Raw genomic sequence first — 24580 nt, 5'->3', positions numbered from 1 at the left:
CAGTGTGTAACACAACGATGAACTGTCAAAATACTTCCAAGTCACAAAGCAATAATGCACACTAAGACTGTAAAAATGGGAGCCAGTTCACTCGTGTAGGTCCATGTGATTGTGTACATTGTATGGCTCATATTTAATAATGTGTACTGCATGTTTATTAACTATAGCCACAATCCTCTTCAAATGCAGTCATGTGAGGCATAGACAATCATAAATGATTTTAAAAGTAGAATTATTAAATACTTTAAGGCTCTGTTCACTTGACACGGACACTCGTCGACATTACATTCTTCAGAGGACACACACTGAACCCAAAAAACTGTGTTACATATATAAATAAATGTTAAATGATGATGTTCCAGAAGTCAGCCTAGATGTCTCAATTGTGCGTTTATGAAAACAAGTCACAACGAAACACATTCCAGTAGGAAGAGGAAAAAAAAAAAGATCCGCAGTGAACTGCATATCCTTCAAGACATGAATGTGGGACTCCATCCGTCTTTGTTCTTTGAATGTGTTGGGTCGAGTTTTTTAAGCCAAAAAATTTAAATCACCTTCCTCCAGGACTTCCCAAGAGGAACCTTAGAGAAAGAGGGACATGATATGTTATGGGGCAACTGCTCCAATAGAACAATAAGTAGTAGCTACTTCACTATGCCGAGACAGGGCTAGGGAAATTCCCAAGGATGTTGAGCTGAGCAATTTTGCAAATTGTAAGACAACTGTGAAACTTTCAATGAGAAATTGGGAATCTATGATATCTAACCGGATTTGTGCATACTACTACTATATGCAAACACTTGAATTTTTTTTAATTCGAATTTATTTCAAACATGCAGTCCAATATAAAACATACAAAAACCCACAATATAAAAACATCCCTACCAAAAAAACAAAACAAAACATGTACTGCTAATCCAAAAAGGAGTAGGAAAGAAGTCTTCTTTTTTTGTTTTGTTTTAGAAACAGCATGAATTTTAAAAGAGTAATGCAGTAGTTAACATATCTGCCTTATAGTTCCAGTTCTACACTGAAATTATTATAACAATTTATACCTCCATTGATCCCATGGAAAGATTTCAACTTTGAAAATTCCTTGAACCCAACTAAAGCCGACAGGTGACTGTAAAGTGTAATAAAATGCAGTTGACTCTCTTACCACTCTCCTCGCGCCTGAACCGCCTCCCTCCTCACCAGCCTCTTCTTGTCGTCCAGAGGTCTGGCCAAGGCCCGCAGCACCCGGGCCCGAAATGGCAACACCTACGAGTTAAAACTGACGCTTAGACTTTTGCGATGACATCATGTTTGCACAGAACAGTCCCTGCTGGTTTCAGACTATGTAAGGGGCAGGGCTCAGTTCCTATCGCCCAAGAATAGCGAGGTAACACTGTACTGCGCACTGCTCCTTATTTTGCTTATGTTAGACAGTGAATCGGACTAAAGGCGGCATAAATTCTTCATCTTCACCTCATGTTCAGGGAAGCGGGAAAGGGCGTGGATGCACCGCAGTGATGCGATCTTGACATTCTGCAGGACAGCATACATTTCAACAAACGTAGCTCATGTGCATGTCTATGCTAGGCTATTGACATTTAAATGACGCTGAAAGACTCGCAGGGGTCTCACTAACCATGGTGGGAGCGCACGTGAGGGGTAGCAGTCTGCCGACCAAAGCCTCCAGCTGTTGGATGAGCGCCGGTGGTGGGTCAGCGATGACGGGCTCCAGGCAGGCCAAAGTGGACAGCTGGACGCCCTGGTCTGGATATGTGAGGGCCTCGAGCAACAGTGACAGAAGCTGAATACACGCAAAAAAGTATTTTTAAATCACTAATTTAAGTAAGATGCGTTTGTTTGTTTGTTTTGCTCGACTCACCGCTGGTAGTTCAGTAACTTGAACCTGTTTGGGTAGTTTGTTGACTATGTTGGACAGAGCCTTCAGGTAGTTTGGTTTCTTCTCTGGAAAAAAAAAAAAACATATATCATGATGAAAAATCATCATATTTAAGGGCAGCACGGTGAAATAGTGGTTAGCACACAAGCCACTTAGTAAAGATGTTTGGGGTTTGAATCTCAGCTCTGGTTGCCAAACAATCACTGCTAATGTGATTCGGTATCACGAATGGCAAATAAATTAATACAAGTATGCCAGGTGTAACAGGTTCACCTTGAGGAGCCGCGTTGAAACCTTGCACCAGCTTGGCCGAGTTCTCGCTGAAGAAGCGCTGGCGGTACATGATGCGCACGTCTGCGTGGCAGCCGCGGCTCAGGACGTCCGCCGAGTCGCTCATCAGCAGCGAGAAGCCGTCGGCCGCCACGGGGCCCAGATCGGCATCGTCGAGCAGCGAGAAAAGCTTAAGAGAAGACATTGTCTGTATATTTCTAGATAGATACTTTATTGATTTAAAAGAGAAATTGACTGTGCAAAGTGATAGTGTATACATCCAATATGGCAGTGTTTACCCTGACGGATCACAACGGCCCAAATTTCACTCGTATACTGCCATGATGCATATCTGAACCGTGTCACAGTGTAAATGCAGCCATACACAAGCAGAAGTGAAGATGTTGTGCGTTCTACTAGGCCAGTAAGTGTTTAAGGCTAAAATGATCTTTACCTTGTCAATCAGTGTTGTGCATGTTGGGTGATAGCGAAGAAGCAGAGCCTTGGCGACCTGAAGACACAAGCAACCTCTGTAATATTTTTAACAGACAATTGACAATGAAGTGACTTACCCATGTCATGAGGGTGAATGCCTGCAATCGGACCCTTGAATCCGCTGAGTTCAACTCACTCAAGATTCTGGTCATTGTCTTTTGAAGTAGACTGTCAAGAAAGTCGCCTAAAAATAATGGGGTTTTTTTTTCTATTTTTAGTTCAAACGCAGCTCTGAATTTCATGGGTTCAACAACTAAAAGCAACTTACCCGGAGGGAGCTTGTTGACCAGGCCGGCAAAACACTTGGCAGCGGAGGTGTACGACAACGGTTGGCTGCAGGTGCAACTCATCTCTTCCAGCTCTGAAAGCAGGCGCTCCATTTGGGGCACCTCCACCTAAAAAATCATTTTGAATTAAATGTTAAAAACAAGACTGATCTCACATACTACAGCCATGTTCTCAGGCAGACTTCTCTTCATTTGGCAAGGCCTTAAAATAATTATAAAAAGGGTTTGGGTAAGACTCACGGTGCGAGGTAGCGAACACACACATCCCATCAGCAGACAAACCATCTGAGACTGCCTCCAAGTGTCCCCATGCTGCTTCTGGGAAGAACAAACAGTGACGCGAGAAGGTGTTTACTAAGTCACACAATGACACTGTGCAGGCCGTTCGACAAAAACAACATCCAGACTTCCCCAAAACCATGCGCATACATTTGCAAGCAGCTTGATGTGTGACGGGAAGGAGTTGCCGGGCAAAAAGGAGACGTCGCCATCCAGGAAGAGCGACACAAACCGCGCCGCCGTCTGGCCCGCCAGGCTAAAAGTAACAAGACAAGGTGAGGATCCGCAACAGGAAACATAAACGTCACACAGGAAATAAACATTGTCAGCAAAAGTTGAGAGCCTGTATGACAATCGCAAAGCAGACACTGATTCTAAATGGAACTGAATGTGTGGCTATGCTATCTGGGTGTAGTTTGGTTTGTGAAACTAACGTAGGTTGCAGTCTGGAGCAAGCTGTACTGATGACAGCAACCATGGTGGACAGCGTCGCCTCCTCCGCCAGAGGACTGCGGTGAACAGATGAATTCTCGCCTAAAATGGCAGCGCAAGTATGAAAATCACATTAAAAATGCATCGCCTCGCTATGATGTCCAGTGGGTAATAAAATAATAATAAAATAAATAAATGAAAAAATAAATAAATAAAATAAAATTGCGGACTTGCGCACCCTTAAGTGCTGCTTGCAGCGCTAGCGAAAGCAGTCGCGGGATGATGACGTCGTGGAAGCATCGCCCCGAGTCCTCGGTGTCTTCAACTCGCTCGGCTATCGTCTTTAAGCTGCTGCACGCCAACACCGCCTCCTCTAATGAGAAACCCGGTTCGCCTGCGACGAGACAATTGAGCTGTGAAATATTCCAAGTTTGTTTCAAAGGCAAAACAAAAGCTGTGAGTTGAAATTCCTCATATTTTTCTGATGAGGTTTTATGTGATTTTAGAGGTGCATTTTTCTTTCAGAAATGTTGGTCACATTCTGAAATGTACACGTTTAGGTGCATCTCCAGGTTCCGTGCATCAGGAAAATGGACGAGAGGTTCACCAGAATGTGCTGCGCCGAGGACTTCCAAGAGGACAGGCGTGCTCTCCAAGGCAACGCTGGGCTTGATGGAAACTGCCGCTAACACGGACAAACAGCGCTGACGCACCGCAGGTTGTGTGTGTTGCACGGAATGTCCATCTTGCTCCATCGACTCTGTGCATGGGAAACAAATAAAAGGACATGAATGATATACTACAGATTTCTGATGTTTCAGCAGACCAGATGAGAAGTGATAAGGCGCAGTCTGGATATGTTTTAATTCTGGATATGTTTTAAGGTGAAAGATTGGTGTCTGACCAGAAAAGATCACTTTCTTTAGCCTCGGGATCATATTGGTGATGAAAACAGTCGGGTGCAGTTCTGCCAAGCCTCCGGCGCACGACACCACAGCAAGACTGATGGGAGGAGAAAACAATATCGTCATTTTTACGTTGGGAGAAAAATACAAGGAGAAAAGTGAGCTGACCTGACTGCGTCGTCTTCATCCGACAGTACCAGTCGAGCCAAATGATCGACGGCCAGCTCGATTTGAGAGTTTGATAACAAACCTAGAAAACACAAGGATACCCTTGATAGTTGAGAGAACAGTCTATTTCAGATATCAACGCACCTCACCTGTTTGTCGTGCTAGTGCGATGAGCACAGACGTGGCTGTGACCTGCAGGCTGCTGTTAGTCTCTGATAGAGCTGCGAAGGTGACGCAGCACAATGACGGACAGACGCCGGAGAGCACGAACTCTTCTAAGGCACACACAAATAGCGGCATTTTTGCATCAGTCGTTGGATTTGCACCAGAATTGAATATGTTCTACGTGGCCCATGCCTCTACTAACTTTTATGGACAATCTATCGAGTAGTTTTGAACCTGCTAATTTAAAAAAACAAAATTTAAAAAATTTAAAAAAGGAACCATCTCAACCATTTCACTATTATATTCCCTTCACACAGTGTCAAGTGAAGAAGTGAGACATTAGAAAAGCCTACAGGACATTTTAGTTTCAAATAAACTAACCACATTTGCAAATGATTTACAAAAACAAAGAAATCATGCCCTGAACGTTCTCTCACTCACCATTTTCTGACGACTCACTGCTTTTAACAGACTGAATAAACCGCTGCATGACCTCCAATAATGTACGTCTATGGGAACACTGCTCAAAGGAAACACAAAAAGGCAATGTGATGGAAATCAGCAAAGGCCAAAGTGTAGCGTCCACCACGTTGGAGTTTCTACCTGGTTTTTGCTATTGTACTGCTCGATGAGCGCCGGCATGACGGCTGCTACTATGATGTGACTCGCCCTGTTGGAAGCGCCGCAGGCAGCCTGGAGTAGCTTAGCGCTGGGCCACACTAGCTTCAGGTCAGGCTCGCTCAGGTGATGCTTGCAGTCTGGAACAATAAAGTTTGCAGGACGCTAAATACTGGCTTTCAGTACGATGCAGTCAAGTTGTACACCACCGCAAAAACTAAGTTAAATTAACCCTTGTCAGCCTCAGTTCAAAGTGAGCATTATTATGCAGTATTGTTGAGTCGTATGAGATTTTGTAGGTGTATACAATGAGAGTCTTAGAGCTGTGTGAAATTAAAAAGAAATCTCAGATTTCAAAAACTAAAAATCATATTTCTGATTTCAACTAGGATCAACTTCCATAGGAATTGTGCGAATAAATATTTGTCTTTACGAATAATGCAAAAATAAGTGCTTCATCTTGGAAAAAAAATCCCTTTGGATAAATCACTTCTTTTGCAATGTATGGACGGGTATCAAAACTGAAAATGATTCTGGTCATAAGTAGTGTCAGCAAGTACAAGATTTGAACTACTGTAGCAGCTTTGAAAAAATAAAGAAAAAATATCGGCCTGGGCAATAAACTCAAATTAATCAACAATAACCATTAATCGCCCAGCACTGTGTCTTGGTGAGAAAGGAGAATAAATCACCTTTGAGAACCATATCCAGAAACGTGCTAAGGGCATCTTCAGAATCAGAGTTTAGAATCGAGCGAGAAAGACAGGACGTGATGGCGGTAAGAGCAGCAAGGCCCGCTGACTCCATCTTTTCGCTCGACGTTTGGAAGACCTGCAGTTAAACAAACAATATAAATAATAATAAAACATATGTGGATAAGGCTTATGAAACAAAAATGAACTTACACCTGCTATGATGAGAAAGGAACGAAATAAATTGTAAAATAACACAATGGCATAATAACAAACCTCTCTGCGCAGTGACGCCCACAGTCCCTCAAGGAAGTCTGCCAAGTCCTTGTGTTCATACAGTGCCACACAGGCAGCCTCAAAAACATGAAATGAGGGAAGATGAACAACAACTTACAGGCAGCCCTGTCGCTAAAAGCGTCTTTGGAGCATCTTTTATGCTATGATTACGCTCTTGGGAGCTCTTTCTCACCAGAGTCTGAAGAGAGTCCAGCTTTGCGCTCTGAACGTCCGAGTCCAGCTTCTCGATGATTAGGGGCAACAGGAACTGGAAAAACAGTATCATTTAAAAAAAAAAAAAAAGGAGCCTCAGTGTGACTGAGGGCATGTAGCAAAGTGTAGCTCTGAATACAATGTAGACAAACCTCAGCAAATTTGGGACTCCCGGTGAGGACTTGCCTCAGTTCTTGTATCAGCTCATCTCTGGTGATACCGTGAGGGTCATTGGGGGGCTGAGATGTAGGTGGTAGGAGGGTACAGAGGGAGGTTGACAAGAAGTTTACAAAAACAATAATAAAGTAATTCCACCGTAAAAGTCCAAAAGAGGAACTTTCTATCAACGGACAAGACATAAAGGTGTGGACTCACTCAAACTAGTCTCTTCTACACATCTGTCTGTGTTGTTATTATTAGATCATAGCGCTAATTATGTCCGCTTTCATCAGTTGCCCATCAAAGCAGCTGAATAAACAGGAACTTACCGGGGTGAAGTCAATGGGAAAATAGCAGGACGTCACCTCAAAAAGCTCTTCTGCAAATTTACCTGCAAAAAAACCCCCACAGAGGAAATGACCTTGATTGTTGTCTCTAAAAGTGTACAAGAAAAAATAAAAAAAAATTAAAAAAAGAGTCATGCTGTCACCTAGATTGTAACCTCTGTGAATGATCTTCTTGGCAATTTGGAAGGCTAAGAGGAGGTTGCGGGGGTCCCTCTCCCCATCCATCGACTGGACAAAACCAAAAACAAAGTCCGCTCCTAAACCCTTGAGTTCTGTGGACATAGATAAGGGAAATACATGTGATCCACATTCTGAAAACGACTGTGGACTGTCAAATGTATTATTATTATTAGTTGTATTATTACCAGCTTCTTTGGTGTCCATGACGTTAATGAGCATCTTATAGACACACGCTCTGTCAGCCAGCAGCAACGACTGCGGAAAGACACACAGAACAAAAGCATTTTCTGTTTTTATGAGCTGTTCAGGCTCTATGTGCCTCCAGGTTGGCAAATTAATACGCAGTAGCTTATTTGTTGATCAACAGCCATGTTGTGTCTCCCAACAAAATACAAAATTGTAGTGGGTAGAGTCCTGCAATTTGGGGAAAAAAAAACTCACCTGGACATGAACATCCTGAAACAAAGACTTCAATATGGAAACTGTTGCACCTGGAGGCAATGTTGGGCATTGTGTCTGGGGGTGAAAAAACCAACAACACTGGATCAGTTAAGTGGGTTTTATTACCTGAAACTAACCATGTCAAATAGGCCTTGTTAAATACTAAAAAGTAGTTTGTAGTTCTTGCCCTGCTCACCAGTGTTCTGAGTCCCTGTAAGACAGGCGGTGTGGTGATGTAATGGTCTTTCAGACGGTTCTCATAGAAGGCTAGAAGCACTTCCACTGTGGAGACATGGATGCAGTCATCGTATCTCAATATTGAGATCTTGAGTACTGTTACTTACTAACATACAAAATAGAGGACTCTGGTGGGATAAAACAAAATCTACGTTTTTCGACATTGTGCCAATATTTTAATGGTGGAATTGTAGATGTGCTATAAATCCACCTTGTTCAATTGTTGAATGTATCAATACAGTGAGTCCTTGGTTTATGACAACGTTTTGCCCCGACAGTGGCGACACAACCTCGATCTGGAAAAAGTCTGAATGCACCGTAGTCTATTAAAACTGAACCATTGCCACTGAATGAAGAGGAACACCTTCTTTCGCCGAGAGATCTTCATAGCACTGCTGTAACACCTCGGAGAGCAGCTTGACTCCTCTGGCTCGAGTTTGAGGCTGAGCGCTGGTCAGACTCAGTCTAAAGAAGACAAAAAACAAGGAATACATGAAACAAAACAACTACAGTAGCACACCACTGTGCTGCTCCAAACTGCAGAAAAAGAAAAACATGCCAGTGTAAACAAACTCTCGCTCATGTTCTGCTGTCTTTGAAAACGCACCCTAATGCTTCCACCAGCTGCAGAACAGTAAACTCTCCATTTTTGAGACCTGATAACAAAAACACACAAGTATAAACACAAAGAAACGAGAGAGTACACAAATATTCCCAGATTACCATTCATGGTCACACACATTACAGTTTAGCTAGAAGCATGCAGGTCAAAAGTTCATTTCGTTGACAAGATGTTAGCAAGTAACGTGCCGTTAACATGTAGCCATGCCGCGTAACGATCACTTTTTCAAAGAATATTATCCCAAGACAGTAAGATTACACATTTGTTAAAACAAACATAAGTCAGGTAGATGATGACAAAACATGAGCTGCGGTTCAATAACCAAACAGGATGTTGAGGAGCTAAGTTAGCTAGTTCACCAGCATGCTGCTTTGCACGTTCTTAAGGAAACGGCAGCAAAAAGTATTCAACAAAGAGTCAAATTGGACACGTATATTTCCACCTGCGGCTGCATCTTTGGCTTTACTGTCTTGCAATCCCGAGACAAATTCCTCCACCAGTGACACCAGCACGATACTTCCTTCAGCCATCGTGCCTCTTCACGCCACTGGTGCACGCATGCGCACAAAATTGAGTTGCGCCATCGAAGTGTAGCTTTTAGACTTTAAAAGAATAACAAAACACACTACGTGTACAACTAATCGCGTTTGACGTCTTCATCTAATTCCTTGTAGTGACAATAATATTGCAATTGCTCCACGCTGTATATGAAAACGACATTTATTATTTTTTCGTGACGCCTTCAGTGACAAAAGACATTTCATCTTGAGATGAGTGGCACTTGAATTCATTTCTCTATTTGACCAAAATAAAATCGATTATTTAAAACAATATAATTTTTTACGCATATTGGTCATACTTGTATTCACTTTAGCAATCAGTTTGAGCTAATTATCAAATAGTTACTTTTTATCCTAATTCACCTGAACTCATCAACACGTAAGCGAATGCGCAGGCGCAAAAAAGAAAAAAAAGTTCGGTGGAGTCGAGCACCTCCGTCAGTAACCTTTTGCTGGAAGAAGAATGATATTTAAGGATTTGAATAGGGAATTAAAAAGAGACGCTGCATTGTAGCATCTTAATAGAGAACAACTGTGGGAGGAAAGTAGCAATTGACCCGTCTCCACTCTGGAAAAAAAATTGTTGGCGAAAATACCACTCGTGCTCGAAGTTAATGTTTTCCTGACGCGGAAGCTAACTGGCTAACGTGATTAGCTTTGGACGAGAAAAGTCTTTGGACGATTTGTCAACATCACAACGAGGGACAGTAAGAAAGAAAGATACTCTTTGATATGCCCTTGTTCTCTGGCTGGACGTTTTGAAAGGAAACGGAGTCGCTCGGTAAACTATCAAAGTCGTTGAATCTTGTGGCCCACGAGTTGTGACGCTCTTTAATCGTGTGTGAACATAACTGATCCAGGTAACACGCAGTGATCTGCACACTTGGCCTGCAACACCAAAACCCGCAGCCCATCCTCCCTGCTGGGCTACAGTTTGTAATGGGGCCCCTGCAGAGTTAGTGGGACGCTTGGAAGCTGAGTGCATCCCCTCTAACCATGGGAGGATGTGTGGGAAGATACTGGGAACGATGGGATGATACACAGAGCAGAGGCTCTTCCAGGAACGGTGGTCGAGGAGGTAAGAACACCATGTCAGGACAACTACACATTCTTAATGAGGAATTGTAATGATAACCACTTGTGATTGTGTTTCACTCTTGGTTTGCATCAAATTACTGGGTCATTGAGGTTCTCGGTGCTTTCCAAATGCTTGCACGGTGGTTCTCGTGACATTCTCAACTGTGGTCACCCATTGACCCTAATCATTTTTATTGCAATTAAAAATAGAGAAAATATATTGTTTTAAAATCGCCTGTGAAGTATTTAAACTATTTTTTTCAACAAATGAGTTTGATGCAACACCGAAAACATCACTACAAGAAAAGAAAAAAAATCACTCTACTGCATTGTAATTTATTAAAAAAAAAACTGTGATAACATTGCTAAATAGAATAGTTCAACAGTCCCTGCACCCATTAACTGCATAGGATATGAAAACGTTTAGAAATCTATGTTTAGTATATTAGTTTATTTTGGGATAAATATGCAGCAATGCACGGATTGAAGTGGATTTTGAGTTTGAAGTCATTTTGTATCTATGACACAAACTGTTCATTGCTGATATCAGTAAGAATGCCTGTGATGCAGTCGTTATTATTTGGGGGGTTTGTTATGTCTATTACCTTCTCGGAATTTAACATTCTTCAAAAGATAAACATTGGCATACTGCCATGTTTTGATCTTCTTTCCTGCCTGGAATTTGGATGGCAGCAGCAGCACTTAAGAAGAGTAAATATTATATTAGCAACTAGACTAAACTGCAGCAGCACACAAACAGGCATCTGAATGGCTGCATAGTTTCTGAAGTGGAGAACAATTCAAGAGAAATTTGGCTCAGTAGACACATAAAAATTCCTTTTGATCGCGGTTCGAGGCTTTGAAGACAACATTGATGAATGTTGTTACGGAGTTTTGCTGTTCAACAAACACAAATGCATTTCCCATGATCACATTTGGCTGAACTTCTTTCAGCGACAGTTATTTTTAGAATTTAGAACAACAAAGCTCATCTTCTCAAACGTTCCGAAACGTTTTCAGCTGAAGACCCAAATTAGAAATTTGGTTCCTCCCTGGGACCAGAATTTACTAATATCCATCACATGTTGCAAGACAATGACACTTGCTTTACATAAGCAAATGATAAAGAACGCAGCGGGTCAATGTTTAGCAGCAACCTTGAATCAAAAAGCCATTTTGCCCTTTACTCTTAAACCAGCAGACCCAATATAAATAGAAACACGAGTCCTTGACTGACTGTGGGAACCCCTGTTGTCGAGACTGTTAAAGCCCAGAAGGCTGACATTCGTGTTCTTTAAAAAAAAAAAAATCCCAAAGTTTTGTCCAAAGATAATTGCTTCCACTTGACATCACAATGGTGTCAATATCACGTGAATGCGGTGTTTTCCTGTGCTCGCTGAACTCAAGCCAAGCCTGGCTTGTAGCCACTGTCTCTATGCACCACCCCAAAATCAAGATGAACATGTCTCAACATGTCCCCTCCCTCCCCTGTTGACCTACTGGCATCACCAGTTATTTTACCCTTGTGTTTCTTGCTTCCTTTTATTTATTTATTTTTTTTTAACAAACCCATTTTCTTTGCATTGTCACAGTTGAAAATCACTTTTGCTCTAAGTCTAATTGTGATCCTTTGTCTGAGCTCTGTAATTATACGTGTGCAGTCTAGTCAGGAAAAGACAAATCACTGGTACTCAAGTTTTTAAAGAAAACCATTATTATGGCGATTACTGCCCTGCAATTGACCGGCGGTGACCATTCCAGGGTGTACCCAGGCCAGCCTGTCGCCCAAAGTCAACTGGGAAGGCTCCAGTTTAACCGCAACACTAATGAGGAAAAGCGCTAACAAAAAGTTACAGAAGCCATTTTCAAACTGGCCTTCTAGTAAACTGACACATGAGTGCTGGGTGATATGACAATATATATCGCCAAGGGGATAAAAACTTTTTATCCTTCCACTTCTCTCTTAAAGTGGGTATTGTCACTAGTCCACTTTTAGGTGAATATTTATATTTCTTACCCCCACATAGCTGCCACCAGGTGGCAGACTGACAACTTAACCAAGGAAGTGATAATCATGATACAAAGTCATCATACATGAAAAGCTTACTGTGAAAATGAATAAAAATTGATAAATAAGGTGGATGAACGCACATAACAAATGCCGCTGTTTCGGGAGAGAGTTAACTATCGACAGCAAACCCGTAATTACTAATAACTATTTACAAAAAGGGCACCTCGATGCATTCTGGGTATTCCGACTCCTTCAAACAGGGCACCGAACGGCAAGCCGATAAAAAAAAAAGAAAAAAAAAAATGCTTAAAAGCCAGTGTTTTATGGGCTGGAGACTGAGCTGTGTTTTTTTTTTTTTTTTTTATCTGTAGTCACAGAAGGCTAAAATGTTATAATGACAAGATAAGCAGCGTTTTAAGGAAAGTAGCTCTTATCTTCAAGTATACATCGTCTACGCTGACGTTCTATAAAGGGAAAGACAAACAATGCAGTGTAACATTTTAACATTCTTAACTGTCATATTGTATAAATAAGCTAATGTCTTGACAGCGATTTGTGTACTGAATGACCCACCATGCTGCTAATTTGAATAAGAGGCAAATCCAATTTGTCATTTTAGGGCTTTTTATTACACCATATTGTATGAAGCAGCCAAGATAGAGACGTGTGTTCCACTTTAGTCACTATGATGCCACAATGACTTCCATTTCCCTGTTTGGCTTGACACTCAATTTGATCAACTCTGGGGTTTTCCAACACGGGTTCCACTGTATTTTTATCTGTGCAAAACAGTCCTCAAAAGTAATTTAAAAAATCGGAGGCTTCTTATTTTTCATTTACAGTATTATGCAGTCATACCATTTTTCTTTGTGTGGGGGAAAAAAAAATGTAGCCTGTTTTTTTTGGGTGGGGGGGTGTGGGTCACTGGAAGCCCATGTCACAATGTATACATTACATATGAAGAATTGCCAGTGAGTGCTTGCGAGGAAGCCTCATGCACTAATCTTACACCATGACACCATGTCCTTCTCCCTAAGCCGCCTGCGTGATAAATAATTAGTTTGAAAGAAAGGCGACCTTGGATTTGCTTTTTTTTTTAACTCCTCATTTTCCATTGCTTCCTATCTCAGTAGCTGGGAACCTGGTAGTAATTACAAGTTATAGTTTATAAATATATTTTTTCCTGTGTGAGTTTGATGATACAAGCTAATGTGTCTGTTACATTTCTTTTAAAGAAAACTATTGTGCTAAAAAGTGCATGCGCCCAGCAGTCCCCCCCCCCCCCCCCCCGTTGAATAAGTGCTTAAGTTAAATATTTAATGACAGGGAAACACAAGTAAAGTTCCACAGATAACAGCTACACATGCATCATGTATATTGCAAATTCGGAATGGAGTCCTGAATGGTTAGAGTTGTGCTGGATGTTCTCTGTGTCAGAGTCGACAAAGCAAAGGCCGCTGCAGATTTCGAGACATCAAATTAGGAAATAAGCCTGCGCCCTTCCTCCTGTTGGGCACATTCATGTCGCTTAGGGATTTATGACATTGTTCATTTGTAAATTGCCTGCGTTTACCTTCGTCTAATAGAGTGGGACCTTGGTATACAATTTTTTTTAATCTCTTCCGTGACCTCATTCGTGAACTGAAATGTTCGCAAGCCAAGCAAATGTTTCCCTTTGAAATGACTGGAAATGCAATTACCGGTAGTCTGTTCCAACCCCAGAGCAAAGTTATAGTAACCTTCGGCCATGTTGGTAGGGGCAATGTTCCCATTAAAGGCAATGCATCAAGATTGAAATTAAATCATCGCTTGCAATGTGCTAGCGAGAAGAGTTCTATGAGAGTTCTTTCACGTAAATGGAAACAAAAATGGGTTGTACCTGTAATTATTTCTATCAATCACACCTGAAAAATAAATGGTTATTTTCTGAGCCCATTTTAACTGCTGCTTACTCAAGCAGGAGCAGAATTACATGAATGATCTTTTAGATAAATGATGGAGTTGTCTGTGTTTCACTATACACTTTTTTTTTGACCAAGCATCTTTATTGGTGGAAAAAAGGCAAAATCAATGTAACATAGTTTAATATTAATAATCACACAAATAAAAGTCTCAAATCGATCTGCCCGTGGGTCACTTCTATTTACCCCTTTCTGTTGACAGCTCGTAATGAGCCGCTCAAGAAAGATCGGCCCAAGTGGAAGAGCGACTATCCAATGACCGAGGGCCAGCTGCGGAGCAAGCGTGACGAATTTTGGGACACGGCGCCCGCTTTTGACGGCCGCAAGGAGATCTGGGATGCCCTGAAAGCTGCCGCAGTGGCTCTGGAGTGTAATGACCACGAGCTTGCCCAAGCCATCGTAGACGGGGCCAGTATCACCCTGCCACATGGTGAGCCGGCGCACAAAGTGCATCACGCTCCAAAAAGAACCAGTTGGTCTAGTTTTACAAACCCTGATAACAAACCATTTTTCCAGGTGCTCTGACGGAGTGTTACGACGAACTCGGCAATCGCTATCAGCTGCCCGTCTACTGTCTGGCTCCGCCCATCAATCTCATTTCAGAGCGTAGCGACGACGATCACAGCGATAGCCCGCAGCTCCCCGTAGCCCCCAAGAAAGAATTTCAGCTGAAGGTACAGATGACACTTGTGTTCAATTCAGTCAAGTCTGCATGTAGCATCCTGCCCTGCAAGCGCCACACCTCCCAAAGCTTCTTCAGTCTTTGTTGTGCCAGATTACAACATTCATTCATTGTTGAAAGAGGCACGCACGAGCGCATTATGTACACAGTGAGCACTGTGTTATTAGGCAAGTTGCATTATTGAGGGTTCGTCTAATTATTGAACAAATACAGACAAACCAGGAAAAAGTCCGCTTTGACCAGCAGTGTGAAAGTGAAATCTGGGAATGTGCTTATTATTATTTTTTAATGCCTTTCAGTCTCCACAATGCTTATTGGTTCCTGTTTTTTTGTACGGGATTATTTTCCTGCTCCTCCAAACGTAGAATTTTGCACTCAGTCTTATTCTCAGTCCCAAAGTGGTAATCATCATTTCTGTACTTGCTATTTTCTTTCTTCTTTGCTTGTCGAAAAACGAAATAAAAAAATGACAATATTCACAATGCTTTGAACGGCGCAACAAAGTTGCCCAGCCACATCATGTGTAGTATTCATAAACCTGCCACATTTATTATGTTGTGATTCTGATCTTTGTATGTCTGCTGCAGGTGCGTCTGTCCACAGGTAAGGACCTGCGCCTGAGCGCCAGCATGACGGACACTATTGGCCAGCTCAAGAAGCAGCTGCACGCCCAGGAGGACATCGAGGCCGCCCACCAGCGCTGGTTCTTCTCTGGCAAACTCCTTACGGACAAGACACGACTGCAAGACACCAAGATCCAGAAGGACTTTGTCATTCAGGTCATTGTCAACCCTCAGGCTCAACCCAAGACGTCACCGACAACCACCACCACCATCAGCACCCCTGAATCGGACTAGCTGAGGTCAGAACTGAAGGACCTGAAGCAGTGTGGAGCATTTTATTCTTCAAAATGGATGAAGCTCCACGTGGAAAGACTCCGCCCTTTGCGCTTTTATCTGAACTAACTAACGCTTGCCAGGTGCCAATGGGGAGAACCTGAGGTGGTGTTTGTGTGGGCATCAGTGGACTCTTAAACGTCACCGCGATCTTACTTCTTTCCAAGGGGAAGGCAGAAAGCAAGACAAAAGTCTCTTTAGTATTTTCTTATATTGTGAAAATGTTGTTAATTGAGCTTTTTTTGCACATTTTAAGAGAACTCTTGTAGGAGTTTGCGTGCCTTCTACAAGACAAAAGAAAAAAGGGTTCATGTCCAAGTGGATAGTTTGATTGCTAGTCTTGCCCTTTTCAAAACGGTGATCAATCCAAGCTAGGCTGCCCTTTTTAACAATCGTGTGTTTTTGTATGTATGTGTGCGTGTGTGTGTGTGTGCGTGTGTGTGTGTATATCACCCTCACATTATTACATATCTTCTTCAGGAACTGCGGTAGCTTATTCAGGAAATTAAGAATTCCTATCCAAATAGGATGCAGTGTCTGTTACTGACACAACCAAGGGCCTTTTTTTTATTTGTTCGAGCTGTTTTTGTCACCACCCTAAAATATCAGTCCAATAAGCAGTCGTTGTCAAATAGCACCCCTATTTCATGTCCTAGACCAGGGCACCGTCTTTTATCTGAGTGGCAACATTTGGAATGAACTAGGGATGGGCATTATATTTAGTTTCTGCACTCGACTGTGGGTAAAAGGAATCATCATCAATTTATGGATTGATTGTTGGCTTTTTTTTTTGTATTATTTTTCACGGGATTGGAGAAGCTTCCTGAATGTTCTGAACTCCTATTTGCTAGTCAGTCTTAATACCAAAAACTATCACCAATTTTTGTATATAATTTTGGACCCATATTGCCCAATCCAATTGGTCATATTTAGTGGAGAGGTCTTAAATATGGCTTTTCAAAAGGCCTTTATTATAGTCTTAAATTGGGATTCCATCCATTTTCTCCATCACATGTTCTCATTAGGATTGCGGGTGAGCTAAAGCCTAGCACCCTTTTCACACTGCGCTCGCCCAATTGGAAAGAGACACGTGGCAGCAAAATAAGTCAGCCAAAATGGCACAGAATCACTTCACCATCCCCTTTCCTGTTGGAGGCGTTTGTCTGACATCATTGCAACGACAGCGTGCTGCGGCCTATAAGTGCAGTGTGAAAAGGGCTTCAACCAGTTGACTTAAGCCACCAGCCAATCTAAACAAACTGGTATTTGTTAGGTGTGTGAATGTAGCTCAACTTCCCATAGCTGCCATTGTGTTGATATTCTTTTTGCCAGTAGCAATGGAAGCACTCCCTTTTGACTCAGTCAACAATCAGCGCAGTACTTTTTTATGCCCGTCCCTACAATGAACCAGTGGTCCACTGTCGATTTTGATTGGAATCTTAACTAGTGCTCATCAAGCTGAGGTTTTCAAAAGCACACCGTGTATGAGTAGCAACTCCAGAAAAAAAAAAAAAGTACATGATTTGACTTCCCGTTTGCAGATCACAGTATGCTCCCTTACGTACTGTACCACTGCACATTATGAGTTTGGTTTGTCTGAAAGGCAAACTGTCCTGTTTGCTGGAGAAAACAAAACAAAAATGCAATGAACAACTTTATTGCTATCAAATAGCTATCAAGTGAATTTTTCAAGTTGGAAAAAAACCCATAGCAAAAGTGCAACTACACTTGAACTTAAACCCGATTCAGTGCAATGGAGTGACTCATGTTGTGTCTCATGACTTGCCTTTACACGGTGTGCTGCTGGTCACTGTCCTACTTGATTTATGCTGTTATTAAGTCGATATTGCCCATTAAAACAGGCAAACATTATTGGATTGCAATGCCTTATTTTTAAATTGCAGAACAGCTTACATCAATTAAAAAATAAAATAGTACAATCATGGAAATACATTTTAAGCATACTTGACAGTAGCAAGACTTCAATTCTTTGCAGCTTGTTTGTTAGCCAGAGCATCTTGCTATGGGTGCGTTTCTTATTCATCATATGCAAACTTGAATAAGAAGTTTCTCTATGTGCAATAAATAACACAATAGTCATAGGCCTAGATGTCCATGGATTTGATAGCGCACCAGCTGTATATGTGATTTCCGTATCCCGACAGGAACTCGTGCAACCCTTCTATGTATGAATCAGCAGACGCCTGTGTCAACTGTTTGTTTACCTTTGACACTTTGTATTCCAAGCCGTTGCTCTGACCTCTCACCTGGGAGCTCATATTTTAAAAAAAATAAATAAGAATTCTTACAAATTGTCCATGTCATCCTTTTTTTTTTTTTACCTTAATCATGTTGTCTTAAGTCGTAGATCAGTATAAGTAAGTCAAGGGTGGATGTTTGTCACATTTGTTTTAGTCATGCTAGGACGAGCAGTTCATATTAAATCATTTAATAATTTCAAGAAAAAACAAACTCCTGCATAACATAATACATTGACATTTTTTTAAATTATTTTTTTTTATTAAGTCAAAAGTAGAAAAAAGATTATCTATCTATCTATCTATCTCATCCATCCAATTTGAATTTGATTTCGACCAAAAACAACCTGATTCTTGGATTATATTTAAAAATAATTCTTACGCAATTTAGTACAGAAACAAAAAAACAATACTTGAATGAATATGACGCAATCTAATGAAAAACGGTAAAATGACGTTTTACGCCGCTGAGCAAGCTAGTTCATTGCGCGCCGTTCGCAACCTCCAAATGTCCTAAACCGAACGCCCAGCAACAAAATGCAAGTGTTCCATTCAACCACAAGATGGCGCTCGTCTCTTATACAATAAGCTTATGGTGCAATAAACCGAGATCTGAGGCTATTAATGGTGTTACTGTAGTATTCTTTCAAAGCAGTGCACCACCAATTTCCTCCTCCCTCTCTGCAAACCCAGTCAGTCACTAGATGGTCTGTAGAGGGTTGTGGTGTAAGTAGGCAAGTTAAAAAAAAAAAAGAAGTGGAATTTCACTGGGAGCTTCATGTTTGTGGTCACCTTGCAAGTCTCAACCCATTCTAGACTCTTTCCAAAGCGACAGCCCCACTGTGCAACCATTGTGAAGGTTATTATAGTTAACAAAATATCTAAAAACAAAATAAAAATAAAAAAAACATTTTTGTTAACGAAATAAAGTAAAACCGAAAATACTTTTTTAAAAAAACGAAAACTAACTGAAACTACATGTTACGTTTACGCAACTAACTAAAACATTGAACAGTCGTCTGGGAGTTGTAGTCCACCTAATGTGTGCCGTACATAATGACGTCATCAGCAACAGCCAATAAAAAAGCTTCCACTAATGACGTCCACCGAGGCGTCGAGTTTGTTTGTTTTGACTTTTGGCAGGCTCCCCTGCTTTTTTCATTCAACTCAGCCGAAACGAAACGCTAGGTAACAAGTGCTTTCCTTTTTTTCCGTATATGAATCAAATATATACAGTATCTAAAACGAGCTGGTTTCATAGGTCTCAACAGGAATTAGGATTGTTTTAGGATCCTTTTAGAGTGGGATGCATCTAACTTTGGATCTCTCCCAACTACAACACACCTGAATCAAATTATCAGGATCGCTTCAGACTTGTAACGAGCATGCTGATGAACTGATAATTAGAATCAGGTGTATATATATATATATATGTGTATATATATATATATATATATATATATATATATATATATATATATATATATATATATAGATATAGATATATAGATAGATAGATAGATAGATAGATATAGAAAGGCCAGAGGAGTGCTCAAGCAGTTTTAGCTAGTGACAGGACTCACAGGAGCTAACTATCAAGGGGCTTTTCTAAGTTATTTTTGGAGGTCATGTTCCTTTGTAGCCCATAAAATGCACTAGACACATTTTCACCAGGAACAAAACACTTGATGATGAATTGGTGAGTTTTCAGGTATATTGAGAACCCCAAAAGAGTGATTGTTTTGTCAGAAGACAAATAAACACAAATGAGTAAATGATGAAAAGGCTTTCACTTCCACTGTCCTGTTCAAGCTTTAATTGCTTGATTTTCCATCACATCATAAGATGTGCAAATGGTGCCAAATTTATTTGGACTTCTCCCACTGAGTGGCATTTTACACTAAAGGAAAATCCTCCATGTTTTTCCCCATCTACTTTCCCCCTGTAGGCTATAATTTATGTTAGTTAACAAACAGGAAGTGGCACTGCTACATAAGACACCAAGGATGTTTATGATACAATTTGTGCTCACTGTGGTTATTAATACATCGGATTGTTATGCAAAGTTTCCTACCAGAATAGCAGAAGACTGTAACCAGAATAGATGGAAAGGAGTCAAATCCTCTCAAAAGCCGCAGTGTTTGTAACGTCTAGTTATGGAGGCTTAATCCTCCGTCACCTACTCTCTCACTGTGCTCTTATCCACTTACCTAATGCCCAACTAAACCTAGACTGTGTGTGTGTGTGTGTCACCTGCAGAGCTTTTACTGTAACCACCACAGTGAACCCGGTCACCCTCTGTAGCCTGACAGGATTGGTCACAGGGCCCACTATTACTGCAGCCAGCTGAGCTTGGACAGAGAAGGTAGCTACATCATAAAGTGTTCTTTTAATAATTTTAATGACCTCATAGAACAAGGGTGGACTAAGAATGGCTCGCTCCGTTCTTGAATCCGGCCCTTCAAGCTTTAGTTAAGTTTGATTTATTTTCTATTCATTTATCTCATTAACGGGGAAGTCAAAACTTGTCTTGTCGCACCACAAGTCTAAACACGGTATTCTGATTAATATTGCATTTGTGGAATCTGAGTTAAGCAGTAAAATCCACCTGTTTTTATCCATCGCATAGGGCGGCCATTTTGCCAATTGCTGTCGACTGAAAATGACATCGCAGGAGCTCAGGGCTCAGGTAAGGACCAATCACAGCTCACTTGTTTTGTAAGTTGGGTCATGTGACGTTCGCAACTCCCCCAACCATACCCACCAACACACACACACTAAAAACACATGTAAACAACCTAATTTGCAATCCAGCCAATCAGGAAGCTCTGTTCTAATAAGTTGATGGCCTCTGAGCTTTTCTTGTAGCAGATTGCAGCTTAGGAGAATCTTCTGGATGCCAGCAGGGTTTTAGATAATGATGTCTCAACCTCACTTTCCCACAGTTGAGTGGAAAAGTGAAGCTGCGGGGGGGCTCGAAGTTTAGCGAAAGGCAAGGGGGAAGAGGAGTCGAACCTAAAAATTGCAGGTTTGAGTTTAACATTCCCCTGAGCCCCTTTCGCTGTGGTTTTTCTGGAAAGATGCACACATGTGGGCTTCAAAAAATGGAACTGTATGCACACACACAAGAAATAGTTATTCAGCAGCACAGTGAATTGGTATGAAAGGGCAGTCATAATGAAGATGAAAAAAATCAACACAAACTTGTAAATGTTTCATGAATCAAGTCATAATGTTATGACAGTAAAGTCATGTTTTTAATTTGTGGGTAAAAGTTGTAAAATTAAAAATATAGTCAAAAACATTAAGTACCTGTCTTTCATTGTTGTGTAATACTGAAATGCTACTTGATACTAAGTATCTTAACTCAGTATCTTAACTTTTCATATTATTAATCTGTTTCTGATTTTTTTTCCACTTACAATGCAGTATTTAAGTATAACTTTATTGTCATATTACACTTTTTTTCAACTTTTTTCTCATTATTATTTCTCATCATATAGTCACTATTTCTGTTGTCATGTATTATGTTTTTGTTCCTCTCATACTGATTCTGTCTAGTTAGAGGAAAAAATTGGGGAAAAAATTAGGAGACCATTTCAAAATCATTAGTCAATCTAAACGTATATTTAAATATATGCAAAACTTTAACGTAGGCCTATCTGTTTTCTATTTCTCTAATACTTTTCCTCTTGTGCTTTGTGACATTTTCTCTGCATCCTAGTAAACCCATAAAGTCAGCCACATAATGTTAGCAGCTTTTATGTACTTCACAACACTCCATTTGAATCATTTGCTTATGACAGAAGAGACGCACTTAGTGCACATTCTTAATTGAAAAAAAACACGCATCTTCATAAAAGTGGCCTACATAGAGCCTGTCCAAGCCGCACGACAGGGCACGAAAGTGGAAAATGACAATTTGTGTCACTGCCTCTTGTGCGATCAGGTTGCGCCGTCAGGATTGCTTGGCTTCCTGCGGCATCAGACATTCACTGTGGACAGACGGGGAATTCACATTCATCACATTTTTAGGGGGAAGCAACACAGTGACGTCTAGGTCGAACCACTAAAATGGAAAGATGCATGGATCGCTTCCTGAACTCCTGCTGCTTGTGCATAAAACATCCAAATGTCAAGTTTTTTTTCTAGGAAAGGGAAAGAAAATTTTGAAACAATACGATTCCAACAACCAGTCCAGAGTGTGACTCCACAAGGTGGCGCATATATTCCTCATACAAATGCCCAAAATTGACGTTTATGTGTATTTTGGAGTTGGCATTTGTTCCCGTGGCTACTAAAAGTATCCCCTCTCGCTGTCCATACTTTGAGCGGCAAAACAAATAATACTATAGTATACAGCAGTGTACTCATTCGGCTCTCGTTCTTTGCATTTCCAGATTTATATTTTCCAAGATAGACAACCATTTCACATTGCTATTTTGTTCTTTGTTTTTTTTTTTTGTAGCATATTTAATCATACTTACTTTCATACTTACATACTTCACTAAGAGCGTAGAAAATACAAACTTATCTGACTATTGATTTACCCTAACTGCTTGGGCGGCGCTACGGTGTTGTGATGAAGTGAGCGGCTACACATTGTTGCCAACTTTACGACTTTTTTGTGTTTTTGTGGCGACAAAAAACTGATGAAAAACATAAATGATCCCTCATGATGTTTACATGACACAATCAATTTTTTGAGGAATATTTTTCCTGAAAATAAAATCAAATCTAGACTTGTATAACTTCAGAGGCATCTGACTTCCATTTTATATTGGTGTAGCATTTCACAGACCAGCCTAAAACCACAAAGTACATTTTTTTCATGAAATCTCCATGTCAAATGCTTGTTTTTTCCGGGGTTGAAATATTACCTTCCGTGTGTGTACGTGTGCGTGCGTGTGCATGTGTGTGTGAGAGAGATCTGTTTGTCCCTCTGCCTGCTCAGGGTTTTTCATGGTAATAATCGTCTTTGGCTTGTTTATTGGACGTAGTCTGGGTCTAATTAAAAGCAACCCTGGGGAATTGTTGTGTTATATTTGGCAGCATACACTATTCCAGGATTCAAATCCAGAACCTCTCGAATGTGAGGCAGATGTGCCAACCACTGCGCCGGTGTCTTGCCCCTTCCTAGTGATGTCATAGGTCTTGCTTTCAAGGGATACATGTCACCACTATTAGAAAAGGGGGCTCTGTTCCAGATTGCAGCGGAGGGAAAGAGTGACGGTGGGGGTGGGGAGTAGATTCCTTGCCACACAAGTTGCCCCCCAGGCCTGAGTGGTTACTTTGGCAGGAAAGCAGGAAAAGAGCGGAAGGGGGCGTGTGTGAATGCGTGTGCCACGTTTGCATCACGCCACTGTGAGAGAGATGGACAAAAACGTGTGGATTTTACTACTTAACTCATATTCCACAAACACAATATCAATCAGAATGCCGTGTTTAAACTAGTGGCTAGTGGGGCTGCATAGAGCATATTATTGTTCATTTTGGGGTTGACTTCCCATTTCAATAGTGATATCCAGTCAACATTGCTAGTTTTTCCCTCGCAGCAGTACAAAATGGTTCAGAGACAGTGAATGTTTTGGTGTTTACTTCAGTCACCATGGTTACCAGGAAAATCCAGGCAACAATGATGCATCATACCAACCTCTCTGCATGGTGTTTTTATGTCAGGTCAGCGAGTTTCAGTCTGGGGGTAACGTGAGACCGAGATGAAACATCAGCGCATTCCCAAGTTCTTCATTTGTCTGGGTCACTAAGAAAGGAAGGATGAGAGACAGCGCCAGGGAGGGAAAACCAAACGGCCGTAAACATGTCATCAATGAAGTTAAAAGAAAAAAACAAATTAGCCCTCCTCAGTTTCTCCATCCTCATGTTTTGGATAGAGTCCATGCCTTTAAACATCCCTCAATCCACTTTCCTCAGCATGTGGAGGGGAAAAACACAGACTCCACAAAGTATTTAGCAGGAATTGCCATTGTGCAATATTGTACCAAAAACACATTCAAAACACATTTGTTATTCCTGCTACAGCTGAACACTATAGGAACGCTAAGGTAACGATTGCCACTATTACAGATTCTTTATGTACCCTGTATGGTAGGTCAGCCTGTCAACGCTCAGACCATATGCCACACGCTGTTTTGAAATGGTCTGTATGGCTGTCATCCTAGAAGGCAGCCTTTTCCAAAGATGATGCACAAGACAACCCACAAACTGTTTGCTGAAGACAAGCAGACTAAGGACCATGTCTTTGTGGTCTGATGAGACCAAAATAAACTTGAACACTGATATTGAACTGAATATTGAAACTTGACAAATTTTGAGGCACATTGGCACACTGAGGCAGAGCATGATCCCCTCCCTTCGGAAATTGGGCCGCAGGGCAGTAGTCCAACATGATAACCCAAGCATGTCTCCAGACCTAAACCGTATTGAACAACTGTGTACAC

General features: G+C 41.2%; 2 protein-coding genes and 1 long non-coding RNA gene across 4 annotated transcripts; 1 reads left to right on the top strand and 2 right to left on the bottom strand.

Moving 5' to 3' along the window:
* Nucleotides 1-371: 371 nt before the first annotated feature.
* mms19 (MMS19 homolog, cytosolic iron-sulfur assembly component) lies at nucleotides 372-9275 on the bottom strand. Of its 2 annotated transcripts, XM_086015802.1 has the most exons (31): nucleotides 9120-9275; nucleotides 8663-8711; nucleotides 8420-8520; nucleotides 8015-8100; nucleotides 7819-7893; nucleotides 7563-7632; nucleotides 7341-7469; nucleotides 7180-7241; nucleotides 6844-6930; nucleotides 6672-6746; nucleotides 6479-6556; nucleotides 6203-6341; nucleotides 5496-5650; nucleotides 5334-5412; nucleotides 4877-5002; nucleotides 4728-4809; nucleotides 4559-4656; nucleotides 4262-4414; nucleotides 3893-4048; nucleotides 3657-3756; nucleotides 3373-3478; nucleotides 3184-3261; nucleotides 2925-3051; nucleotides 2734-2840; nucleotides 2616-2672; nucleotides 2165-2351; nucleotides 1874-1956; nucleotides 1631-1795; nucleotides 1468-1527; nucleotides 1160-1260; nucleotides 372-581 (listed from the first exon to the last, which is right to left on the bottom strand). In XM_086015802.1, the coding sequence occupies exons 1-31, from the start codon at nucleotides 9205-9207 to the stop codon at nucleotides 551-553; spliced, it is 3090 nt and encodes a 1029-aa protein (XP_085871928.1). In that variant the 5' UTR covers nucleotides 9208-9275; the 3' UTR covers nucleotides 372-550. The 2 variants fall into 2 exon arrangements, with proteins under 2 accessions (XP_085871928.1, XP_085871927.1); XM_086015801.1 differs by having other exon boundaries at nucleotides 7341-7632.
* A 377-nt stretch (nucleotides 9276-9652) lies between these two features.
* Nucleotides 9653-18179, top strand: ubtd1b (ubiquitin domain containing 1b). The gene is made up of 5 exons (XM_086015823.1): nucleotides 9653-10018; nucleotides 10098-10315; nucleotides 14489-14716; nucleotides 14803-14960; nucleotides 15556-18179. Exons 2-5 carry the CDS (start codon nucleotides 10234-10236, stop codon nucleotides 15823-15825), a joined length of 738 nt encoding a protein of 245 aa, XP_085871949.1. The 5' UTR covers nucleotides 9653-10018; nucleotides 10098-10233; the 3' UTR covers nucleotides 15826-18179.
* LOC147129187 (uncharacterized) lies at nucleotides 15493-20364 on the bottom strand. The gene is made up of 2 exons (XR_015082402.1): nucleotides 20197-20364; nucleotides 15493-15708 (listed from the first exon to the last, which is right to left on the bottom strand). It is a non-coding gene; the product is annotated as an uncharacterized LOC147129187 (long non-coding RNA).
* Nucleotides 20365-24580: the final 4216 nt, after the last annotated feature.

The sequence above is a fragment of the Filicampus tigris genome, chromosome 19, assembly GCF_054856515.1.
Source record: "Filicampus tigris isolate MCC_2025a chromosome 19, RoL_Ftig_1.0, whole genome shotgun sequence".
Classification (NCBI taxonomy): Eukaryota; Metazoa; Chordata; class Actinopteri; order Syngnathiformes; family Syngnathidae; genus Filicampus; species Filicampus tigris.
Note: the sequence above shows the minus strand (reverse complement) of the source record. Positions and strands in the feature narration are given on the sequence as shown.

What these genes read in the sequence shown, in the direction of transcription:
- mms19 (XM_086015801.1), bottom strand. Translation starts at nt 9,207, where the DNA reads ATGGCTGAAGGAAGTATCGTGCTGGTGTCACTGGTGGAGGAATTTGTC. An exon ending in CGCACTAGCACGACAAACAG is followed by an intron (nt 4,810 to 4,876) that starts GTGAGGTGCGTT and finishes TGTGTTTTCTAG; the next exon opens with GTTTGTTATCAAACTCTCAA. An exon ending in TGTGTTCGCTACCTCGCACC is followed by an intron (nt 3,052 to 3,183) that starts GTGAGTCTTACC and finishes ATGATTTTTTAG; the next exon opens with GTGGAGGTGCCCCAAATGGA.
- ubtd1b (XM_086015823.1), top strand. Translation starts at nt 10,234, where the DNA reads ATGGGAGGATGTGTGGGAAGATACTGGGAACGATGGGATGATACACAG. An exon ending in CAGGAACGGTGGTCGAGGAG is followed by an intron (nt 10,316 to 14,488) that starts GTAAGAACACCA and finishes TTCTGTTGACAG; the next exon opens with CTCGTAATGAGCCGCTCAAG. An exon ending in AGAAAGAATTTCAGCTGAAG is followed by an intron (nt 14,961 to 15,555) that starts GTACAGATGACA and finishes TGTCTGCTGCAG; the next exon opens with GTGCGTCTGTCCACAGGTAA.